Here is a 22,224-nt window from a genome sequence, read left to right on the forward strand (position 1 = left end):
AGTCATTCCACGCGCACCGTCTTCAGAGTCACTTCGTGTCCTTTGACCTGTGTCACTTCTAAAATAGAGAGTCGATCTTGTGGAGATTTGAGTCATAGCGGCAGTCGTTGACAGAGCAGTTTTTTGGCCATTAGTCAAAAGAGTTTCACGCGCTTAACTCGCTTCACTTATCGCAAAGTATTCCTGCAGGAGTTGCGATGTTTTGTCAAGTCGCGGGCTAAAAGTTGTCATCACTTATAAACTTTGGACACGACAAGCTTCTCACGAGGGAACTGAAGACGAGACACTGGAAGATTCTTGATGTCATCACTCCATTTGGGGTAAGCTGCACAACTAAATAAACTTCCAGACAACTTAATGATGTTTTATCCAGGGTTTGTGACATAAAAAGGCACTCGGTGTTGACACAGATGTGCAAATTGGGACGTTAGAATAAAGTCAGGACAATAAAAGCCACCGCACTCCATCAGACCATCGCGCTGCAAGTTTGAAAGTCAGCGTAAATCAGGAGCAGTCTCAGGTAAAGACTTTACCTGTGAGCTGTCTGTTCCCTGTGGAGCTCAGAGACAAAACAATCAAAAACGAATCAGTACCGATGCAGGCTATTGGAGCCAGAGTGTAAGTTCTTGCAGTGAATGAAAAAAAACAAAAAACTATTTATGATTTATTTATCTTTGCTATTCATTGCCTGTGCGGGAGATTCAGTGTTTTCACTATGTGCTTCTCCCTCCCTCTGGAGATGAGGCATTTTTATGGACAAAGTTTTTCAAATTATTATATTTCATTCTGGTATTAGTACCTGTTGTATCCTATCACAACACTGCTTTATAATAATCCGTACTCTCTTTCATGTGTTTTATATTCACCACAATTTAGCTATTCTCGCTGCTTCCCAATCAAATCTTCAAAGTTATAATATATGTATATACATACTATATAGTTATAGTTTGTACCACTTTTCACTCTGGTAGCAGGTTGTGCTGATTACAGTTGAGATGTTGGCTCTTCATTTCTTCCAGCAGATGTAATTAGAGTGTTAATTAGTTGGCTGTGCATTGACAGCATTTTTTGAGTGTTAAAGATGAACCTAAACGTTGGTGATTGTGCTGTACAGTCATGTTAAACTCACTTGCCTTCCACCTCTTTCAAGAGTAAGACTCCCTTATGAATGTAGATGGTTCATAGTGAGATCCCATCTCTCTGTGGCTCTTCTACTGTTCGGCCACTTAGAGAGTGAAGAGGAGTGGTGGCGGGTGAGTCGCCCAGAGCATTGGCCACACTCAGCCCTGTGAAGCCGGCCCATTGAAGCCTCAGCAGCTTTGTCATAGTGGAATGGGTGAAGTCTCTCTCTCTTTGTGCGACCCAACTTGACCGAAATGTGATAATTAGGGAATCCTGGGATCCTTGCTCCCTGTGGTGATGTTTGGGCCGAGCTTTCAATAAATAATTTACAGTACGACAAGTTGTTGCATGAGAAACAGGTCAGCTTTTAATTCAAACTACTTTGAAAATGATCCAGATATGTGTTAATTCAGGCGTGGCGTGATCTGGCTCACATTCTCTCCCCTTCACAGGTGTGGGGTCATGTAGTCTTAGGTGACCCTGGCTCAAGGGGGATGTCGGTCATGTGGTGCCACAAACACACAAACATTTTCCACAGGTTTAACACTACATGAGAGGATACCTTTAAAACTAATAACTTCATTAAAATCAGCACCTTGAGATCAACTTTATACTTTAGCATTTTAACATACTAACTGTATCCATGATATCAATCTACAATCTTTATATTTAGCTGTATAAAAATATATATTAATAAGCAGGCTATGCACTGGTGATGAAACAGTTAGTTTATTAAATGATTGACAGAAAAGTAATCAGATGATTTATTGTTTCAGTTTGAGTGATAGATACTTTTATTCTTGGGGAGGTTGTCATGTCACAGCAGCAGTAACAGCAAGTATAGTTTAAAACAAAAATCAAAAACAATATCTTTCATTTTTTCACTATTTTCTAAAAGTTTATTGACCGATATATCAAGAAAATAATTAGCAGATTAATCAATAAATTAAATGATCGTTAGTTGTAACACTGTATGCAATCACAATCTTTGTCTGTAAACTGTCAGAAAACAGTATACAATACCCATTACAGTTTCTCTGAACGTAAATTCATGTATTCAAATGTCCAACGTTCCAAATTCCAAAGATATACAATCATTTATGACAAAGAAAAGCATCAAATCCTCAGATTTGATTAACAGGAACCAGCAAATATTTAGCATTTTGGCAAAAAAGCTGCACATTTTCAATTTTCTTTTGATCATTGCGGCTAGTTGGATCAAGCAGTCCACTTAAACACGCATTTGTGGCTCTGTGAAGATTTAAAGCTTTTTTTCCTCTTTCTCTAAGAAGCACTGTATCATGCTGGTTGTTTTGACTAAAGGGCTCTCTTCAAATATGAATTGAACCTTCCAAATCCATGGCTCACCGGCATTTTCTGGTTTAGAGGCAAAGAGAGGATGATAAATTCTAAATGTCAGATGGTGAGTGGTTTGTCTGAGTGCACTTCTTACGAGCAAGCGATTGAATGCAAACTGACAGGGGATTCACGCTGGAAATGTCATAATGCTTTGACACCGTGAAATGGAAATCAAAACTTCCCAAGGCAAATGGCTCACCGGGGGCAACAATGAAAGAACATCATTGTGAAAGCGTCCCTCCCTGTAAATCACCTCCTACTGCTTTTCCAGCGGTTGTACACACAATCACCCTGGGACAGGTATGTCCAACATGTGTTGCCACATGCTAGGCATGCTGTCTCCACTTCTCTACTTTGCCTTCCAGAAAAAAAGGGAGGGATAATTGCCTTTCAGGAACATCTGTAATTGTATAATTTGAGTCTGTCAGAGGAGTGTTAGTCATTCAGTGCTGCAGTTTGACTGTAGGTAAAACCCTGGTTTTACAGGAGGGGTAAACTGACAAAAACTTTTCAAAAACTTTTAATTTGGCGGAATTGATATTAAATTATTACTGTATGATTATTTAATATTTTTTTATGTATCATATTTATAAAACATTCTGTTATTGTGTAATGCATTGAATGGATTTGAAATGCAGCCAAATGTTTCGTGACAGAACGGAGTATATTTAGCTGCTGTCAGCATGTGAGCAGCTCATTGTTATCCATTAGGAGCAGCTAGTGCAGTGTAAGAGCCTTACCAGGCAGGGGGCGAGTTCCTCAGCCACTTAATCAGTGACGCGCTGGGAAGAGTAAAACTCCATGCCAGTCACTTATAGTCAACAACAATGTGCTGTCAACATGCAGCCGCTGCATGGAAGAATATGGCATAACCAAATAATCTAATTTAGTGGTAAAATAAACTGTCCAGGTTGCAAATAACTTCCAGTGGGATTTCAGATGGTTCGATGTGTGCAGTTGTTGTTCTCAAATTCTAGGCACTAGGAATCGATCTCGATGTTAGAACTTTATTGACGAGGCAGACACAGTTGGGGATTCCCTTAATTAGAAAGTTAAAAGGGAGGCGAACACACACGACAATAATTTAGTATAAAGCAATTAAAAGCTTCTCACCCCTGCAAAATGTGAACGTCGTTAAACAGCTATAAGATGCGGAATTATTCACTGTGCAAAGCTCTCTAATTGCAGTAGGAACAACAACTATGTCTAAATGAACATATTCTGAATGAGACTCTACAATCTCACCGTCAAATCATTCATCATTACTATAATCATTTCAACAAGATTGTCTGTGGGAAACCAAATGCAAAGACTGCTTTAAAGTAGGTGTCAAAAGGCCGAAAAATATCTCGTATTCCCGAAGCAAATAATGAATACAAAAAAAAGTGATTGTTTGCTTTTTTAGAGAAGCACAATAATCACACATTTTACATATCAATAGCCTCGGAGAAAGCATTCCAGTGGATTAACTGTTTAAAGACTGTTTAAGAAGATAATCTGAGAATACTGCATACATGAATAAATTTAGCAGCCTGTGTGTGTACTTGAGAATGTAAGATAGCAGCTGTCAGAAACACACCATCATAATGGATCTTTCAATGTTTAATTGAAGTTGAAACTGAAATTTGCTTAACTTCGTATTTTTGTATGAGGTCCAGTCTTCAGCACCACAGTGCCGTTCATCATCAACCAGCTTCCAATACAAAACCCCAAAAAGTATCTAAAGGGAGATTTTTACGTGTGATAAAAAATGGCAGGTGGCTGTGCTGCGTCGTTCCCATGGTATTTCCTGCTGTGAGTCTTAGTTTGTGCAGTAACTCCCTGCTTCTGTGCCATAAAAGGACATGCAGGATTGGAATCCCTTTCGCACTCCTCGCTGGATAATTTAATGATGCTGTGTTGGCTCGATCAGAAGACGACCATGAAAGAGAAACTAAACGGGTTGAGAGCACTGATGTGTGTATTTGGTGAGGGGATTTATTGCTCTCTTCCGAGGAAGGCCAGTCCACATTTGGAATGCTTGTGAAATATTTACAGGAGTCACTGACACAGGAACTCACCGCCATCAACACTGTGGTTTAAAATAGAGGGGTCACTGTCAGAAACTGATTGTGTCTTCAGCCTGTCTATCCTGTCTGCCTTTTCGCATTTGTTGACAGATGTGTTAGCATCAAACTTTCACCCGTCAAGGGATTACGCTTGTATCCTGTGGAAAAGTCTTTAAAATTCCCAGTAAATACTTCCAGCATAGATACCAGTGGTCCTGTTTCCATGGTGTCTGGCTTTCTGCCTCGTAGCTCTTGCAGTTCCAAACAACCCGGAGCAAAGGTCACGACCGCTCCAGCCGACAACTGTTTGGTGAAATCAACGCCTCACACAGGGGGCACAAATAACTTTGCACCCTGTCTGAATTGGAGCAACTGAAGTTTCTCCAACGAGCACAAGAGGAGCAGGATGATCTGGCTTTGAGGGCGGTCACATATGCCGTCCTCAACCTCCCTCTACCCCCCGTACTGCACTTTTCAGGAGCTTTTGTACAAGTTCAATTGACAAAAGGCTGCATTCCTCCTAGCAAGTGAGGGACATGGTTTGCTGGCACTTGAAATGCTCTTCACAGCATTCATATGGACTCTTGCTTTTGAACAGTGCCCTCACTGTTAAGATCCCGCTTTCATGACAAACGCTCACTTTGAGATAGAACTACAGAAAAAAGTTGTGACATATGCAGCACATTGTCTTGTTGACAGCAACAGCGCGTCCTAGTTGCCAAGACTATGAAGTAAACATCCTCTCTGCGTGGGGTCACCCCCTGCAGATTTCTGAGTGGATCATTGCAAACTTTGTTTTGTTTTGGTCCTGGAACCTGTAGAGAGGGAGCAACTTTAGATAGGCTTGTTCAAAATCAAGACATGTCTCACAATCAACCCTAGTTCTGACTTTACAGCAGGCTCACGTGTGTGGAAACAGAATGATAAGAGGTCTTCTGTCTTTGACAGTAGTAAGGAATTTGGCTATGACGCACAATTTTCATGTTCATACATGTTCTGCTGCTCTTGGACTCTAGCCCTATTTTTAGGCCTCTGCTCGTAAATTGCATACCCATACTGAAAAGAGTGTATTTCTTTAACTACAAAGTTTATTTTAATAGTTTTGGTGTTAATAAAGGTGACACTTGTGAGATTTGTTCAGATGTGTAAATATCAGTGTATATGTTGCTGGTTAAGAGTAAATGAAGATGGCACACTGCTCAAATTGAAAAGTTTCAGGTTTGCCTGAAAAAATATATATATTGCACTTGTTTTATCACTAATCGTGTTCAATCTATCCAAATACAGCAGTTTGGCATAATTTTGAGAGCCTGGATCCTCTCTGAGCCTGTTTATGTCTGTCATCCATGCGATTTTTTCATCTGAATTCCAGTTTCTAGGTCTCATATCTCAGCCTATGATTTGTCGATTTCAGTCAATGAACCCTCATTCGAAGCATCAGAGTCCATTCTATTGAATAGTAGTCTATTATTATTATTATTATTATTGAATATAGTCTATTCTCATTTATGGTAAGGAAAAAGATCAAATCTTCTCATTTAAGAGGCTGGAGGAAGTAAATGTTTGCCATTTTTGACTTAAACAATTTTAAAACTTAAGAGCAAATTGCATAGTGATGCATTTAATTAACACATACGTTGAAAAATATTATCTTTGAAGCTTTTTTGATAACCATTGGAATCAGCAGCCTTTTTTATGCTCAGAGTTTCACCCCTATGGTGAGCATGTTGCGCAAGTGTTGTACTAGCTTGCTTTAATTCAAACAATGTGCCATTGTAATGTTGTTTTATCTTATCAAATTTTCCCCAGGCCCCTGGAATCCTAAGTTCTACTTTTTGTAGCACACCATGGGAGAATTAACTTTGACCCTTGCACTCAGCCCAATGATTTTGCTCATCCACTGCTGGTATTCCTAACAACGGGCTATGAACTGAATGTCTGTCTTTTCCTGCTGCTGGAATTTGATTCATATGCTAATGAGATGAATTCCCATGGATTTCTCTCTCCTGTGCCGTAGATATCACCCCCAAAACTCGGCCCCCCCCCCTCTCGCTTTCCGTCTGTTATTGTTTCTCTCGTGCTGTCTGATTTTCATGCATTCGATGGGTCATAACCTTGCTCACAGTAATCTGACACGAGACTCTTGTATGCAGTTCTACCTTTAAAGCAGATGTTGATATGAATCTGCATCATCCTGCATCAGGCCTCGCAGAGGTTCAGGCAAATCAGCATGCATCTCCTTGCTTTTCTGAAATCTCCCTCAATAAAAAAACTCCCTCAGATAAACATTTGTTTTTAGGTGACTTGAATTTCAAATTTTCTTGTGGAAGGAATCTGACGATCAAAGTGCAAAATAGTTTTCAGAAATCCAGAAGTACTTTGGATTGGTTTGTTGGGGTCTGTTTAAATTGTATCAAGAACATTGTGAACTTAATTCTGGTAAAACTTTGAATCACCGTCATGAATCTGTGTTTAAAGTATGGTAAACCACAGGTAACCATAGCAACGAACTTCTGTGTTGTTAGTAACTTATCCATGATATACTAAAGCAGTAGCTCACGACAGGATGTGATATGTTGTGATTTTTATCACAACATGAGGGCATTGTTTGGCCTGATGCAAAGCAGATATCTGATATAATCACAATATTTCACAAGTGAGCTATTGCTTTTATAAAATGGTTCATCAAGTATGACAGTTTTGCACACTTGGTAGTAGGTAGTAGTAGGACTTTGTGCTGCAGGTGTTCTCTGAATGTCCTCCTTACTCCCAGCAGTACCTTTTGTGTGAGATTATGAGGTGTTTGTTAATTGTTAGTCAGCAGAGTTGCCAGGGGGGATGTTGCAATCTGTGACTTACAGTGTATAGGCTTCAATTGATACTTGGCTCTCAATGTGAGACCAGCCTCCATGAGTGAGTTTAATCACAACCTGCCGACAAATTCAGTGTCTATATTGAAACATTTATTAACCTGATTGATGTGGTCCCTTATGTGGCCCACCTGTTCACACGCTGAAAGATGTCAAACGGTGTATCATCTGCATACAGATTGATCCGGGCCACCATGTCCTTCTGAGTATTTTTCTCTGCTCTGGCACTTCCCTCTGTACACCAGCACCCAAACTTCCGACTCAACACAGTGGAACCCCTAAAACACTCTTTAATGGACCCTTTCAATTGGGCGCGCAGACCAGAACAAACACTTTCATTCACGGTGTTCCAAAAATGGTAATGAGGCATGGCCCTAACACTTTCACAGGGGTACCCCTGTCATGGGCCTGTGTTAGACAGCAGTGAGGCTATCACTCCCACAGGGTGATGCAAGGTACAACACTATGTCTCTAATGTAGACCTACCAATCTGATGAGTGTCCTCAAATGCCATTGGCTCTGAGCCATAGTATTGATGTAACAGATTAAGGGCAAATTAATTTAAAACAGGCTGAAATAGAAAATTTATGTCAGTTTTCAGAATCGGCACATAAAAGCCTCAGCTGCCTTTAGTGCTGTAATAGTAGCATATCTTATCCACCATCAGTCACTCTTACATTATAATTACCCTGATTGTGTTTTTATTTGACTTTACTCGCATATTTGAGATAATCTAAGTCTTAAAATAAGGATCAGTGGTCTTTTTTCTTCATTACATTTCATTTTCAGAAATGGTTGTATTCTTATAGGATTGGTTAGGTATTGTGAGCCTTGTCCTGTCAGAGTTTGCTTCACATGTAATGATGTTTAACGAATAGCTTTCACCTGTTAAGTCCCACAGACCCGGTACCTTGTCCACCCCCGTGGCGTCGTTGCAAAAAGTCGTAATGGAAGATGGTCTATCTGTAGAAGATACAAATGTTGTAATGTTTGAAAGCATGGGGTCTACCTATGGTGGGAACTCAGTTCACTGCTTGCCCTTAAATACTCCATTAATCTGCCGTAGCATAGAGCTCTTTGGTCATATATAAATATTGATCAATATTCCTTGTGTTCATCACTATTTACATTTTTTAGGGGAGATTCATGTAATTTGTAACTAGGCTATACTGAAATAGATGGTGTCGTAATGTAAAACTCCCAGTGAACAGTTATCATGTAAAAAGTGCAAAGTTCTATTTTAGTTTATATTCATCAAATTTACAGTTACAGTTGTAGTAAAGAGTAGTAGAAGACAATCCATTATCCATGGGTTAGAATGGTGATATTGACTTTAAAAATTAGATTACATACTAAGCGAGCATGAACATCTTCATTTAGTAGGTTATTTCCTGGGGCAAGGGCTCGGCTGCTCTTAGTGAGGTGCCTCATGAGTCTAGTCTTTTGACATGTTGCAGCAGATGCTTAATAACTCATTGATTGCCAGTGCGCCACAAGTTAGTAGATAAGTAATTTACTTCTGAGGAGTTTCTCACTAGTGTGATGCAGTGGATACCATGCCAGATAAATTGCCTTTGCTGTTTGTTTGTTTTTTTCAACACGTACACGGTTAGTGTGTTGAGCATTTTAACAATTAACAGCCAACACTTCAGAAATATTTCATTTTTATAAAATTTTTGTAGAATGCTATTTGAATGTGAATTATTGCCACATTAATCTTCACAGATTGTGCATGATGCTTCTTAATGTCCCACATACTTATGGGATTGGAGCCTTGGCTCAGACTCTCTTCTTCCAGACAAACAGATGTTATGGTCGAAATATTACTCTTCATCCTTTTCTGTCTTGTTTGAGAAGAATCTAAGCTGCAGGTGCAAGGCGTTTGAAGAAAGGCCCAAATGTGTTTTTTGAAAAGTGACTAGAAAATCGCTCTTTTCTTTTTTCCTTTTCTTTTAGTCTAGCTAAATCTTGAGTAATGACATCCACAAACGGTGTTTTTGTGGTGTTTAAAAGGAAGGGTGGGAGAGAACATGGGGAGAGTGAGGGCGTTCACAATGGTGTTTGTGGGCTACAAGACCAGGCAGGTCTTTCCTTGAGGTGAGGCTTCATTACTTTCTGTGTCTCAACCCTTTGGAGATGAAGGCTAATCCCCAGGATTGCAAAACAGCTGTTATTTCTAAACCTCATTAAAATGGCATTCATCACAACTAAGTTCATTGATATCTCCGAAGCCTGTTGGGTAGGTGGCTGTTGTCAGTTCATTCTTTCCAGAGCAATAGTGAGACGAGAGGAGTTAAGTGTGTCAACAGGTGTATTCACTGTCCTTAGTCTCAGACAGACAGAAAATGTACAGCCATTATGTATGGACACAGTCATTTGTATTGGGTAGATGTGTGCTTGTTGATTGTTATATATTGTTATTGCTAAACCAATAGCTGGAGAGCAGTAAGCATATTTGATTAATAAATGCATAAGAAAGTCTTTATATACTGAAAGGTGCCTGAGCAATGGAGCAAGCGGAGCTGCTGCACCCCCACTGTTAGACTTTGGGGAGCAAATGTGTTTTCGCAAACCCACTTTGCTATTTTTAAACATTTTAACTTGCTTGGAGCAAAAAGTTGTGGTTGTTGGTATATAGATACAAAATTGCATTTTCCACCTCAGCCATTTTCTAATTTGAACTCTGGACACTCTTGCCCAGACCTCATGGCTTCCGAGGAGGGACGGGGCCCCCTGTTCCGCCGCGACAGTCAACTGGGCAGACAGTGTGTCAGGGATCTGCGGCGATGTCAGCAACCCAGATGACCTGTCTTGAAACGCGAACTCTGTCTCCTTCATTATGCTTTGTGGGTGTGACTTTTTTTGCCTTGTCATCACCATTCATATCTATACAACCAATGTGTTTTTGATAAACTGTATGGAATAGCACAACGCTCTTTAAAGATCTAGCCTCTTAATTTTTTTCTCAAAGTGTGGGAAACACTGTCATATATAGTGTAATGTAAACTGAGATTCATAGTGACAGAGCAGCATTGTCGGTCATGGTTCAATTGTCCTGCAGGAAATGACACTTTCAGGGGTTATTTAAATGAAAAATGTCCTGTCGGGCCTCCCATTGACTGTCATAACTACGCCCATGTACAGTTGTGGTCAAAAGTTTACATACACTTGTAAAGAACATAATGTCATGGCTCTCTTGAGTTTCTAGTTATTTCTACAACTCTGATTTTTCTCTGATAGAGTGATTGGAACAGATACTTCTTTGTCACAAAAAACATTCATGAAGTTTGGTTCTTTCATGACTTTATTATGGGTTAACAGAAAAAGTGACAAAATCTGCTGGGTCAAAAATATACATACAGCAACATGAATTAGCAATTTTGGTGACTTAGAAAGTTGTGTCAATGAAATGAGCTTCATAGCATGGCCTCTTAACTTCTTGTGAGTGATTATGAGTGACTACAGCTGGTGACTTCTCTGAGGCCATTTAAATAGGGCTCATTGGATACAAACGCCCACAAACGCTACAATGGGAAAGTCAAAGGAGCTCAGCATGGATCTGAAAAAGCGAATCATTGACTTGAACAAGTCAGGAAAGTCACTTGGAGCCATTTCAAAGCAGCTGCAGGTCCCAAGAGCAACAGTGCAAACAATTGTTTGCAAGTATAAAGTGCATGGCACTGTTTTGTCACTGCCACGATCAGGAAGAAAACGCAAGCTATCACCTGCTGCTGAGAGAAAATTGGTCAGGAGGGTGAAGAGTCAACCGAGAACCACCAAAAAGCAGATCTGCCAAGAATTAGAAGCTGCTGGAACACAGGTGTCAGTGTCCACAGTCAAGCGTGTTTTGCATCTCCATGGACTGAGAGGCTGCCATGCAAGAAGGAAGCCCTTGCTCCAAAAGCGGCACCTTAAGGCTCGACTGAAGTTTGCTGCTGATCACGTGGACAAAGATAAGACCTTCTGGAGGAAAGTTCTGTGGTCAGACGAAACAAAAATCGAGCTGTTTGGCCACAATGCCCAGCAATATGTTTGGAGGAGAAAAGGTGAGGCCTTTAACCCCAAGAACACCATGCCTACCGTCAAGCACGGTGGTGGTAGTATTATGCTGTGGGGCTGTTTTGCTGCCAATGGAACTGGTGCTTTACAGAGAGTAAATGGGATAATGAAGGAGGATTACCTTCAAATTCTTCAAGATAACCTAAAATCATCAGCCCGAAGGTTGGGTCTTGGGCGCAGTCGGGTGTTCCAACAGGACAATGACCCCAAACACACATCAAAAGTGGTAATGGAATGGCTAAATCAGGCTAGAATTAGGGTTTTAGAATGGCCTTCCCAAAGTCCTGACTTAAATCCCATTGAGAACATGTGGACAATGCTGAAGAAACAAGTCCATGTCAGAAAGCCATCAAATTTAACTGAACTGCACCAATTCTGTCAAGAGGAGTGGTCAAAGATTCAACGAGAAGCTTGCCAGAAGCTTGTGGATGGCTACCAAAAGCGCCTAATTGAAGTGAAAATGGCCAAGGGACATGTAACCAAATATTAGCACTGCTGTATGTATATTTTTGACCCAGCAGATTTGATCACTTTTTCTGTTAACCCATAATAAAGTCATGAAAGAACCAAACTTCATGAATGTTTTTTGTGACAAAGAAGTATCTGTTCCAATCACTCTATCAGAGAAAAATCAGAGTTGTAGAAATAACGGGGAAACTCAAGAGAGCCATGACATTATGTTCTTTACAAGTGTATGTAAACTTTTGACCACAACTGTATGTACTCACACACAAGCGGAGCTACATAAGAAACGTAGCCTCATGCCATCCCACTTGATCCATTAAACAAAAAGATGAATAACTTAATAATGAAAACAACATGTACACAGGTTCCAATACCTTCCAAGTTCTCTAGGAGGAATGCATTGTTTTAACTCTCTTGTGTAGTGTCTCGTGCCATTGGAGCTAATCCTGCACATAAATAGATACACACAATGTGCCAGCACTGTATTTATGGGTCCTCTGCCCTGACCAACTAAACACATATAAATAATTGTTAAGTAAATTAAAGACATATTCCTTTGTGTGTATATAAACAGAGAATAGTCTCCCCACCACCAAAATTCAAAACAAAGGACTGGAGCCCATTATGACAACTGATTGACAATAACATGGCCCAACACAATAAAATGAAATATTGAGGTCATTAGAAAGTTTTAGTTTCATTATAACTTGTATTGATAGCAATTATTTGTTTGTTCACACAGGCTGTTATCCCATAACATGTTTTATGTTTGAAGTCAAACTTTAATATTGGCCAAAATAACGAAAGATTGGACCAATACAAACACTGGGTTTCCAAGCAAAATCTCTTCTTTTTTTGGGGGACTTCTTAAAAAATGACTTCACCAACCCAGCTAAATACCACTTTAGGCCTCCAAGATTATCCCATAAACTAATTACCAGCTTAGTTCAGGCCATGGAGCACAGCACTGCTCCCTTATCTGCCTCTCTGCAACAGTGATGAACATTGTGTCAGGGTGAAGGAAGGTGTGAAGAGGTCTTCTCGAGGCCTCAGTGTTTGAAGGGAGGAAGCAACGTGTGACTGTTTGTCTCTGCACTGTCTCTCCCTGCGCTGCTAGCTGTGGAAAACTGATTAAGCTCCTGAATGCCACTCTTTGTCACTCTTCACTCCTGCGAGGGCCGTGTTTCTATAGTGATTCATGTTGTTTCCTAGCTTGTGGCACTCAACAGAAATAATTAATTATTATATCTCCATGGTCTCTGTGAGTTTTTCCAAAAAAGCTAAAGGAGTATAGAGTTGTTGTTCAGGAAAAACCTAATCTGATGGTCTGTGTTTTGGTATCAGGAATTTAAGGTTGTAATAGCGTGTCAACTGTTTGCGTGCCAGGCTGGCTCCTAGAGGCGTCGCTTCACATGTCATTCCACAATGCACTGTGTGCCAGCACAGGAAACAAAATAAAGATTAGTGGCACTTAAATGAGTGGCACACCTACAAACTTCCACACTGCAAAAAGTAACAGTAACATTAAAAGATGGAGGAACGAAACCCCCGTTCTGACGTGGTGAGACCTTTAATGACCTCAAAAACCTATGTGGTGTTTACATTTTTAAACCAAATCTGTTTGAGTATGTCACATGCCAGTGGAGTATGAAATAGAAAGTTATAGCAGGGTAAGTGCAACATGCTTTGCAATGTTTTTGTTGTTTAGTGTTTTAAGGTGAAATATGAGCTGCTGCACACTTTTGCCTTAAACCTGTTTTGCTTGCATACAAAGTAAAAGTGTAGGGCTCCTGCTCTTAACATACTACTGGAAGCACAGGTTTGATGTGGATGTGTTTGATGTGTGTCACAGAGTTGTTTGTGTGAATTCCAGGCTCACGTGATTACTAGGTTGCTCGGTGGACTGAAACAGAGACACGATACTGGACCATTAATTAATGACAAAGACGCGTTGGGCTCAGAGGTAAGGGGACTTATGTTAAGACCTCAACAAGCTTAAAGGCAGTGTTGATAATCTTCTTCAAAAACATTTTTGTTTAAAGTTTTATTACATCCTGACAATCAATTCCTTCACGCCAAATAAGATGATTGGACTGGCTACCTGCCTGCAGGTATTTTGCTGCACACCCATTGCTTATTGGCGGAGTCTTTTACGAGCTGCTATAGCTTTACAGATGTGAATAACAACAAAAGCCATGTATGTGGTTTACATTGATAATGATAATTTTGAGAGAGTGGCTTTGGAGGGAGGCCTTACGGACGGGCTGTCAGTGTTGCCGACTTGGCGACTGTCTTGTAAGATTTAGCAACTTTTGGAGCTATCATTGGAGAAGAGTTGTCAACACTGGGCTGTGTTTTTTGGTTGAATTATTTTTTTAAATCTAGTGTACTCTTGTTTTGCATGATTACCAACCCTGCGTTTAAAACCTTCATGTGTTGAGAGGGTAACACTGCTATCGGCTGTCAAGCCCACCTTGTACTTCTCTGATGCTTATATTGTATGTATTAAACTTGTTTTGAGAATTCTTTAATCATCAAAAATTCTCTGGAAATGACGTACATTTTCTCTCCTCGTTGATGGAAACAGAAACTGAAGAATTGATTACTGTCCTGACTGACTAAGCTACTAACAAAATAAATGTTTTTGATCCAATCATACAGATATAAATAGCGCTACAGGAATGTGCCTGATGTTGGCATTAGTTCAGTGCATCTGTTGTTTTGATCTGTGTGTGTAAGGATGATTACAGTAAGTGAGACATCTGTCATATACAGATAAGCAGGGCATAGCGTATTGTTAAAGAAGTCTATAATAAGCCTAGATGAAGAGATGGTATTTGCCTCACAAAGAGTAATCAGTCAACATCTACAGAGAACTAACGATTTGTGTCACTCATATAGCAACATCTAGCAAAGACGTACCAGTACCAGTAGAACACACAGAAAGTAGCCACAAAGCACACATTCACAAACACATTCCTCACAACCACTATTCATTTGCATGTGGTTTTTTGCTCTGCCGTAGATCAATGTAATAGTTTTCACAGCATAGCTCAGCAGCGTGAATGCATGCATGAGAGGTTTCCTGAGGCAGCCAGTAAATTTGCTTAATTACACATTCTTCACCATCACATTTGCTCTTGAATTTTAAGAATGAGAACTAATGTAGCCCAACCCACTCAGTTTAGGTTGTGTACTTTGCTAAACCAAAGTAAATGGTGATGTTTTTTCCCCTTCTTTTAGCCAAAGGCAGTGGTAGTAGTTCATGTATAGAATTTGTCTGAAGGCTGGCTGTGTCTCTGCCAGTCCCAGCTGATTTTTATGGACATCTGAAACATCATCCATCCATCATTGCTGCCATTGTCTGCGTTGACAGTAAAGCTTGTCATGCTATGCGTCGTTTGTATCTGCAGTCATATGTCTGCTTGTGTGAAGCATAGTGTTGCGTGGCTTTAACACTCACAGAAATCTTTTCTTTTGTGATTTCAGACAATGTTTGAGAATGTAATAGAATTCTGAATGGGTCACCACCTTAGCTGCTGTTGTAATGGATTTACAGAACATACTTAGGTGTGTCCTGGTGACCTTCCGTCCTCTCTTTGATTATAGTCATAACACACATACTGTATATGTTTACGGATATTTTAACACCAGTCATCTTATGTTGCAGTATGCCAAGCGTTTCCTGAGTTTGTTTGGAAGGTATTTTGTAATTGCAATGTATTTGTGAGCTTTGCATAAAGACAGAAGCAAAAGACTAGTAATTATCTGTTTGTGGAGGAAATGCGTCATGACACGGGCAGGGCAACCTTTTCGGTTAGTCGCCACAGGGGATTGTGATGTCGATGGAGACGTGAAGTTGGCATTCACAAATGATGCTGTCATTGGTTTGTTTTAGCATTCATGGTAATTTAACAAGCACAATGAAAGTGGTCATGAGTAGAGACCCTGAAAACAATTGGCAAAGTCCTGTTCACTCTCTTTTGTTTAGGTCCTTGTGTGAGTGCCTAGTTGTAATCAGTCAGCTGCGAGTCGTGATTAGAACGATGAGATTTTGAATCTGAAATATGTTAATATATGTATTTTGTATGTATATTTTAATACACGTTTTATCAGCACAGAACATATCGCAGAAGTCTATCGACAGAAGTCCACAGCATTCAATTCAACTGCATAAAACTCTTATTTGACACACAGAGAAAGGAGAAATTGTCATCGTCAGTCAGATATTGCAGGTCAGAAATATATAGGGCAGCAATGATTATTTTCTGGATTAGTTGTTTGGTTGCAAAGTGACAGAAAATAGCAAAAAAAATCTCCTTTACATTTCTTCTGAAATTTGACATTGTTTTGTTTTGTCTGACCAAACCATAAAATATTGAATTTTAAAATGATAATAAACAGAAGGATGAAACAAAATAAATGTAGATTTATTTTCAACCAATTAATTAATCAACTCTAGAAACTCATATATGTTATAAATATATCGATCTGTTATTTTGGATTTCCTTTCCCTTTGGCTTCAACTTTTTCCCACATTACATATAGCCAGGTGACTCTGTGTATATTTACATAGACCAGACAATGTATGTTTGAACATGCTACAGCTATTGTCTTTTGATTTACATTAATCTTTTATGCACATTCTGCCATGTCTACACAGCAGCTCAAGCCTTGAGTGGAAATGCAAGTCTGTAAGGCTTTGCCCCTTTGGTTTGTTTCTCTATGTTTAAACAAGGCATGCTCTCTTAAACATGGAAAAGGTCCATTTGACGTGATGACAACTGTCTTAGATTGACTGCGTAATTATCTCCAGCTGTTCTGCACTGACAATGACTTTAATAAGTTGCAGGCAAGTCTGAAACAGTCACTGGTTTAAAAGTTAACAAAGTAGAGCAGTATAAAAAGTATAGCTTCCTGTTTTTTTTTAAATCCACAAATAGAAAAAGATTGAAAACAAGGTTGAATTTTGGAAGACACCTCTAATTTCTTTATTAGGCAGAAAAAACGCAATTAAGATTGTTTTCCCTTCGGAACTGCTCACCAAAGCTTTCATTAAATTGCTAGTTGCCATTCTTCATGAATAGTTTATCTAGCAGAGATCTAATATACTGGGCTTTGAATGTAAACTCTTTTTCCTGCTACTTGGATCACACTACAGGGCAGCGTGAGCATTGCTTACCCTTTTGACGCTGCCATTGTGTCTCCATTAGGCTTAGAAAATGATGTTGTAGATACAATCTCCGTTATTTCCAAATATAATGCATCTATCTGAAAACAATTTAAACCTCAGAACGGTGTTTGTTGAGCCACCTGTATTGCAATTCCCTGCGTTACTCCTTGGAATATAAATTGTGCCTATTGAGATAATTACAGACAGATAACATCCGGAGACCTCTGCATACAAGGAATGTTGATGTTGTTTGAATAGCTTCAGGGGAAATACAGATTAAACTGAATCATTTCTGTACATATATCCAGATAACAAACTGTGCTTGCACAATGAAAATCTGCACAAAAAAATGAGAAGGAAGAACAACATCCTAAAAATCCTAGTAGCCTGCTATCAACAACTTTGTCTATTTCAGGCATGTTCTCCCATGCCTCCATCTATCAATACCCCGGAGCACTGCATGGAAATGAAAGGACACAAAAGCTCTGGTCCTCTGAGAGAAGATGACTCCCTTCTCTTTTCAATGGAGACACATTGCATTAAAGTCATTGGGACGAAGCTGGGTGTAAATGGGCGTGCATAGTTTGTGGAAGGCAGGATGGAGGGATCCAGGGAAAAAGGGAGAGGGAGAAAGAGAGGGAGAGACATGCATCAACTTCCTCTCCGCCCATTCTTTAATGCTCACTGAGTAGCCCTGCAGTGCAGGCTTTGCCCCAGTCATTGTCACCGGCTTAGAGAGTCTCTTTGCAAAGTGAGAGGCTTTCGTGTGACATATGTCACTTGAGTGAGTCTCCTGTCGCTCCTTTAGCCGCATGAGTGGAGGGGCGGGCAGGGAGGCGTGTCTGTGCACCACAAGAGGAACAACGTGAGGTTGAGGAGGAAGGACATGTCAGAGATGTTGGTTCAGAGAGAGTTGTCGGAATGATCCCTTGATGGTCCTGTCCTGTACTTTTTTTTATGGACTTGTAGTGCAGCAGCCTTGGGCCTCTGCTAGAGGTGGACTTAACATGTAGAATGACGCAAAAGCCAGTAAGTATTGGTTACTTGAGAAGTATGCTGTCATTAGTCCTTTTTTTATTTACTGTATATGTATTTGAGTAGAATAACATGTGTGCAGATCATTTGTGCATTACTTTGCAGTCTTTACTTTGCAGCTACACTTTGATTCAGTCTGTTGGGGTGCTGGTTTGTCTGAGGGGGTTTTAACTTAGCTTGAGTTTCAAGAAAGGGAGGGGGTTATTGTATACGCTGTGTGTTGGCAAGGATTAGGCCTAGTCATGTAGTAGTCACACTCTTAGTGCCCCGGCCAACTGTTGGCTTAGGAAACAAAATCCCTGCGGATTTGTGGCTATGATCGGCCATGTGTTCAGGTAATAGATCCCTCGGCTCCCAAAACAAACGCTTTGTTGTCTGTTTACATAGGGACTCCACCCCATTTCACGCTCTGAACACTTTGCCTTTTAAACGGACTCTGTCAGCTTTGTTGAGTTGTCATTAAAGTGTCAGGTTTGCAGATCTCCACGTGCATATAAAACAGAGTAATGTGCCTCACCTACAAGGTTCCTTGGGTGTGCATGCAAGCAGTGGTTTTGCTGTGCATGAATGAAGGTTTGCCGGTTTGGTTGTTGCCAGGATCAACACCAATCTGGATAAAAGGTCCCACTTCTCATGTCACTGGTGGACTGTGGGCCTACTACCCAACAAGGACTCTACACACTCTGCTGTGCTGATGTGGTTTCTTGTCTGTGATTTAAATCACAACACCGTCCCTTTTACTCACGCTTGTAGTGTAAGTGGTCTCTAACGCAAGGCTGTAGTACATGTGCAGCCGTGCACATGCGGACATGTGTGTGTGTGCCTCTGTGTGTGAATTGTAGTATACAATAGCACCAGACTGCGAATGAGCGAGGCTTACAGCTTTATTACGACATGAGAATGCATGTTTACTCCACTGGAACAAACATGTAACCAGCTTTGTTAACCATTCAATCCGGTGGAAGATAATCACAAGAAGTCCTTATTGCAAATAATACTCTGCCACAATCTCTCAATTTGTTTAATTGATTCTAAATTCAAGCAGCTTAATCCTGCATCTAGTCTAGAACAATTACCATATTAACCTTTCTCACTAAGAAGGGACAACGCATGCAGCTTTGCATCCTTAGAAGAACCCTGAGTAGCACTCAGTCATTGTTAAGCAGCGTACTGTATGACTGCCGGAGCTCCCCGCCTTCATTCTCCTGATAGCAGGATTAGTTAGAGGGTGAACTCATTTGGCATTGCCAGTGCTGCCGCCACAGTCTCAGCACTGTGAGAACTAAGCCGTGAAATACTGACGGGCTTAGACCAATTTAGAGGCTGCCATCTTGGATCTAGCGATTGTAGCAGACAGCAGCTTTGTACCAGTCGGGTTTACTGTAAGCATGCCATGCGATGCCACCAACCAGGCTTTACAGTTCAAAGGGTAATCTCCAAACAAGTGTTGTGCTGTGTTATGCGCTGACATCAAAACAATGAGGGACAACTAAAACTAAATAGCAAGTGTCCTCAGTGGGACATTTTGCATACATAAGGCACAGGTTCTTTAAAGTAGCCTTGAACTTGAACACTTAATCAGACATTAAGACATTCTGCACTAATACCTTTTGGGTGTATATTTATATTTATATTGTACATAGTGGTTGAATATTTATGCCTACATCTGTTCTACTTTTTTTCTTGTCCTTGTTTTGACTTTTTATATGTTTCTTGTTTATTTGTAATTTCTGTGTATGTACGTGGAGAGTAACGAAAACAGTCAAATTCCATGTATGCATACGCATACATGGCCAATAAAGCTGGTTCTGATTCTGATACATAACTTTACCTCTCTTCTTCATTATACATAAAAAATCAAAGATATTTAATGTGCAAACTGCTGAAATTTGATTGTAATTAAAGTAAAAGTTGATATTTTTTGTATCCATTGCTCTCTACTACTATACTTCTCTGTGACCATTCTGCCTCTGTGTGCGCTAAGCCTTTTATATTCATTGAATAAATGCCCATTAGGTAGTCTACATTTACTTGCAAAACATCATGAAGAACATTATTCTTACCCTGAGGCACAGCATAGGCACAATGAAATCATCCACACAGAACAGAGGGAATCTATAATGCATTTTAATTGGGATTATCCAAGAGAAACACTGCAAAGTGCATGGGTTTGACAGGTTTTTATGATGTCAGATTTTGTTCAAGCATTTCCATTCTGGTTTTCTTTACTTTCACTTGGGTGTCAGCCACAATATAAAGTGGTCTGTTTTCAACAATGGCACCTTAAGTGTGATTATTCGCAGCACATTTAGAACAAAACAACTCTCCCTCTGCTATGTTAATTCAGTGCTGCATCTCTGATTGGAACAGACGCTTGTAAGGCTCTTTATTTGCCATTGCTGTTTTTTTCCCCACCAAGTTAAATCAACTCATGACCATGTTTTAATATTTATCTGACTCTACCAGGTTCTCTGTGCCTTACAAATCCCAAGTGACGCCAGTTGATCTGCATCAACACGTTCTCTGATCTCCACCGTCTCCATAAAGGAGGGAGATGAGGCTGGAGGGGAGCCTGCAGCTTGTTCTGCTTTTGGCTTTGACCTCCACAGCCACAGGCCTCAACATTCCTCTAGAAGGTAGGAGTGTCATGATAACGATTAAGAGCATGCTTACTTCATCAGTACTTAATCTCCAGTGAATATGAAATTGATTTACAAGGTTTGATTGACATGGAAAGCTAAATAGTTTCATCTTATACATACATTTAACTGGTTGCTCAATGTGTAATATTTAATTTCATCCCTCTCTCTGTTTTGACATTTGAAGTGTGTATTCAAATTTTTAGCTGTCCACCCTGCTTGAGTATGAATGTTGGCAGCTTTTTAAAATTGTGACAAACCAATAACAACTTAGAGTAAATTGTTTATGTCGCAAGTGTTGCAGCAGAGGTGTCTTTGTTTAGGGCTATGAAGGCTTTGCAATCAAGTGCTGGTGTGCTGTTTTAGTTCAGACTCCTTATTTGTCCAGATTATAGTGCTGTTGGCATACAACCTTGCCTTCTCAGCTTCATATAGGGCAGTAGGAAAAAATAGGAAACAGCAGAGGCATTCTTTTTTTGCGGTGTATTCTTGTAGCAGAAACGTTGTCACCAATGTTAACATTCAACACTTTTATGTGTCTTTATATTACAGTGGAGCAACCTCCAACCATAATAATTCACACATCTGGTCCCATTATTGCCCTTCCTTTTGACAACACCATTACTATCAGGTGTAATGCCAGGGGCAACCCACCACCAGAGTAAGTGAAACAAACATTATGAACTGAAGATGAACCGTGGCAAAACACATAACGTTCTGAATATTTAATTGATTGATGGAAACCTGCTTTTGCTCCAACAGATACAGATGGACAAAAGATGGCGAAGACTTTGTCCCTCCCTACATCACGACAGAACACACAGATGGCACCTTTATACTTCACAAAAAGCATCTCATCACGTTTCGGGGTAAATACCGATGCTACGCTTCTAACAAGCTGGGAACTGCCATGACGGAGGAGATTGAACTGAGAGTTCCCAGTGAGTAACCTTTACATAAGAAATTCATCTATTACATGCACTTGCTGATTATTGCTTTTCAAAGTCACCATCTAAGTGAATTTCCTTTTCAAGTTTTCTTGATAAGGTTTTCCTTTTGTTTGATGTGTTTTTTTTAATTAGGTGTCCCCAAGTTTCCAAAAGAGTTGAATTTCCCCATTTTAGTTATGGAGGGAGAGCCAATTACCCTGGAGTGTAACCCTCCAGAAGGCGTGGCCCCACGTCGGATCCACTGGATGTCTCTTGGTAAGCCAACTGTTAGTGCTTGTAATTTAAATGGTGGATTAGCTAGCTGACTGACTGACTCCCCCCAAAAAACAGACAATGCTCTTCATATGTAAGTCGTTATAAATATCTAAAGACTCTTCAAGCCACTTCGTCACTTTCAGTTGTGTTTTACTTTTGTTACGTTGATGGTGCAGGGGTGGAGGGGGGGAAACACTCGGCCACCACTGCAGTCTTCACTGTGCAGGGTTCTCGCGTGGGATAGTGTGA

General features: G+C 40.2%; 1 protein-coding gene across 6 annotated transcripts in view; it reads left to right on the forward strand.

Moving 5' to 3' along the window:
- chl1a (cell adhesion molecule L1-like a) overlaps positions 1-22,224 on the forward strand; it is a 53,044-nt gene continuing 30,820 nt past the window's right edge. For 3 of the 6 annotated variants that reach the window (XM_068732848.1, XM_068732852.1, XM_068732851.1), the window contains exons 1-5: positions 17,847-18,125; positions 20,598-20,767; positions 21,323-21,431; positions 21,533-21,711; positions 21,853-21,975. In XM_068732848.1, the coding sequence (XP_068588949.1) occupies positions 20,686-20,767; positions 21,323-21,431; positions 21,533-21,711; positions 21,853-21,975 (493 nt within the window). In that variant the 5' untranslated portion in view covers positions 17,847-18,125; positions 20,598-20,685. Of the gene's footprint in view, positions 321-17,840; positions 18,126-20,597; positions 20,768-21,322; positions 21,432-21,532; positions 21,712-21,852; positions 21,976-22,224 lie in introns of those variants that run through there. The other 3 variants (XM_068732850.1, XM_068732854.1, XM_068732853.1) reach the window with 3 other exon arrangements.

Source organism: Cebidichthys violaceus, unplaced genomic scaffold (genome assembly GCF_023349555.1).
Source record: "Cebidichthys violaceus isolate CVI_PGR_0920_01 unplaced genomic scaffold, fCebVio1.0.p SCAF_6, whole genome shotgun sequence".
In the NCBI taxonomy this organism is placed as follows: Eukaryota; Metazoa; Chordata; class Actinopteri; order Perciformes; family Stichaeidae; genus Cebidichthys; species Cebidichthys violaceus.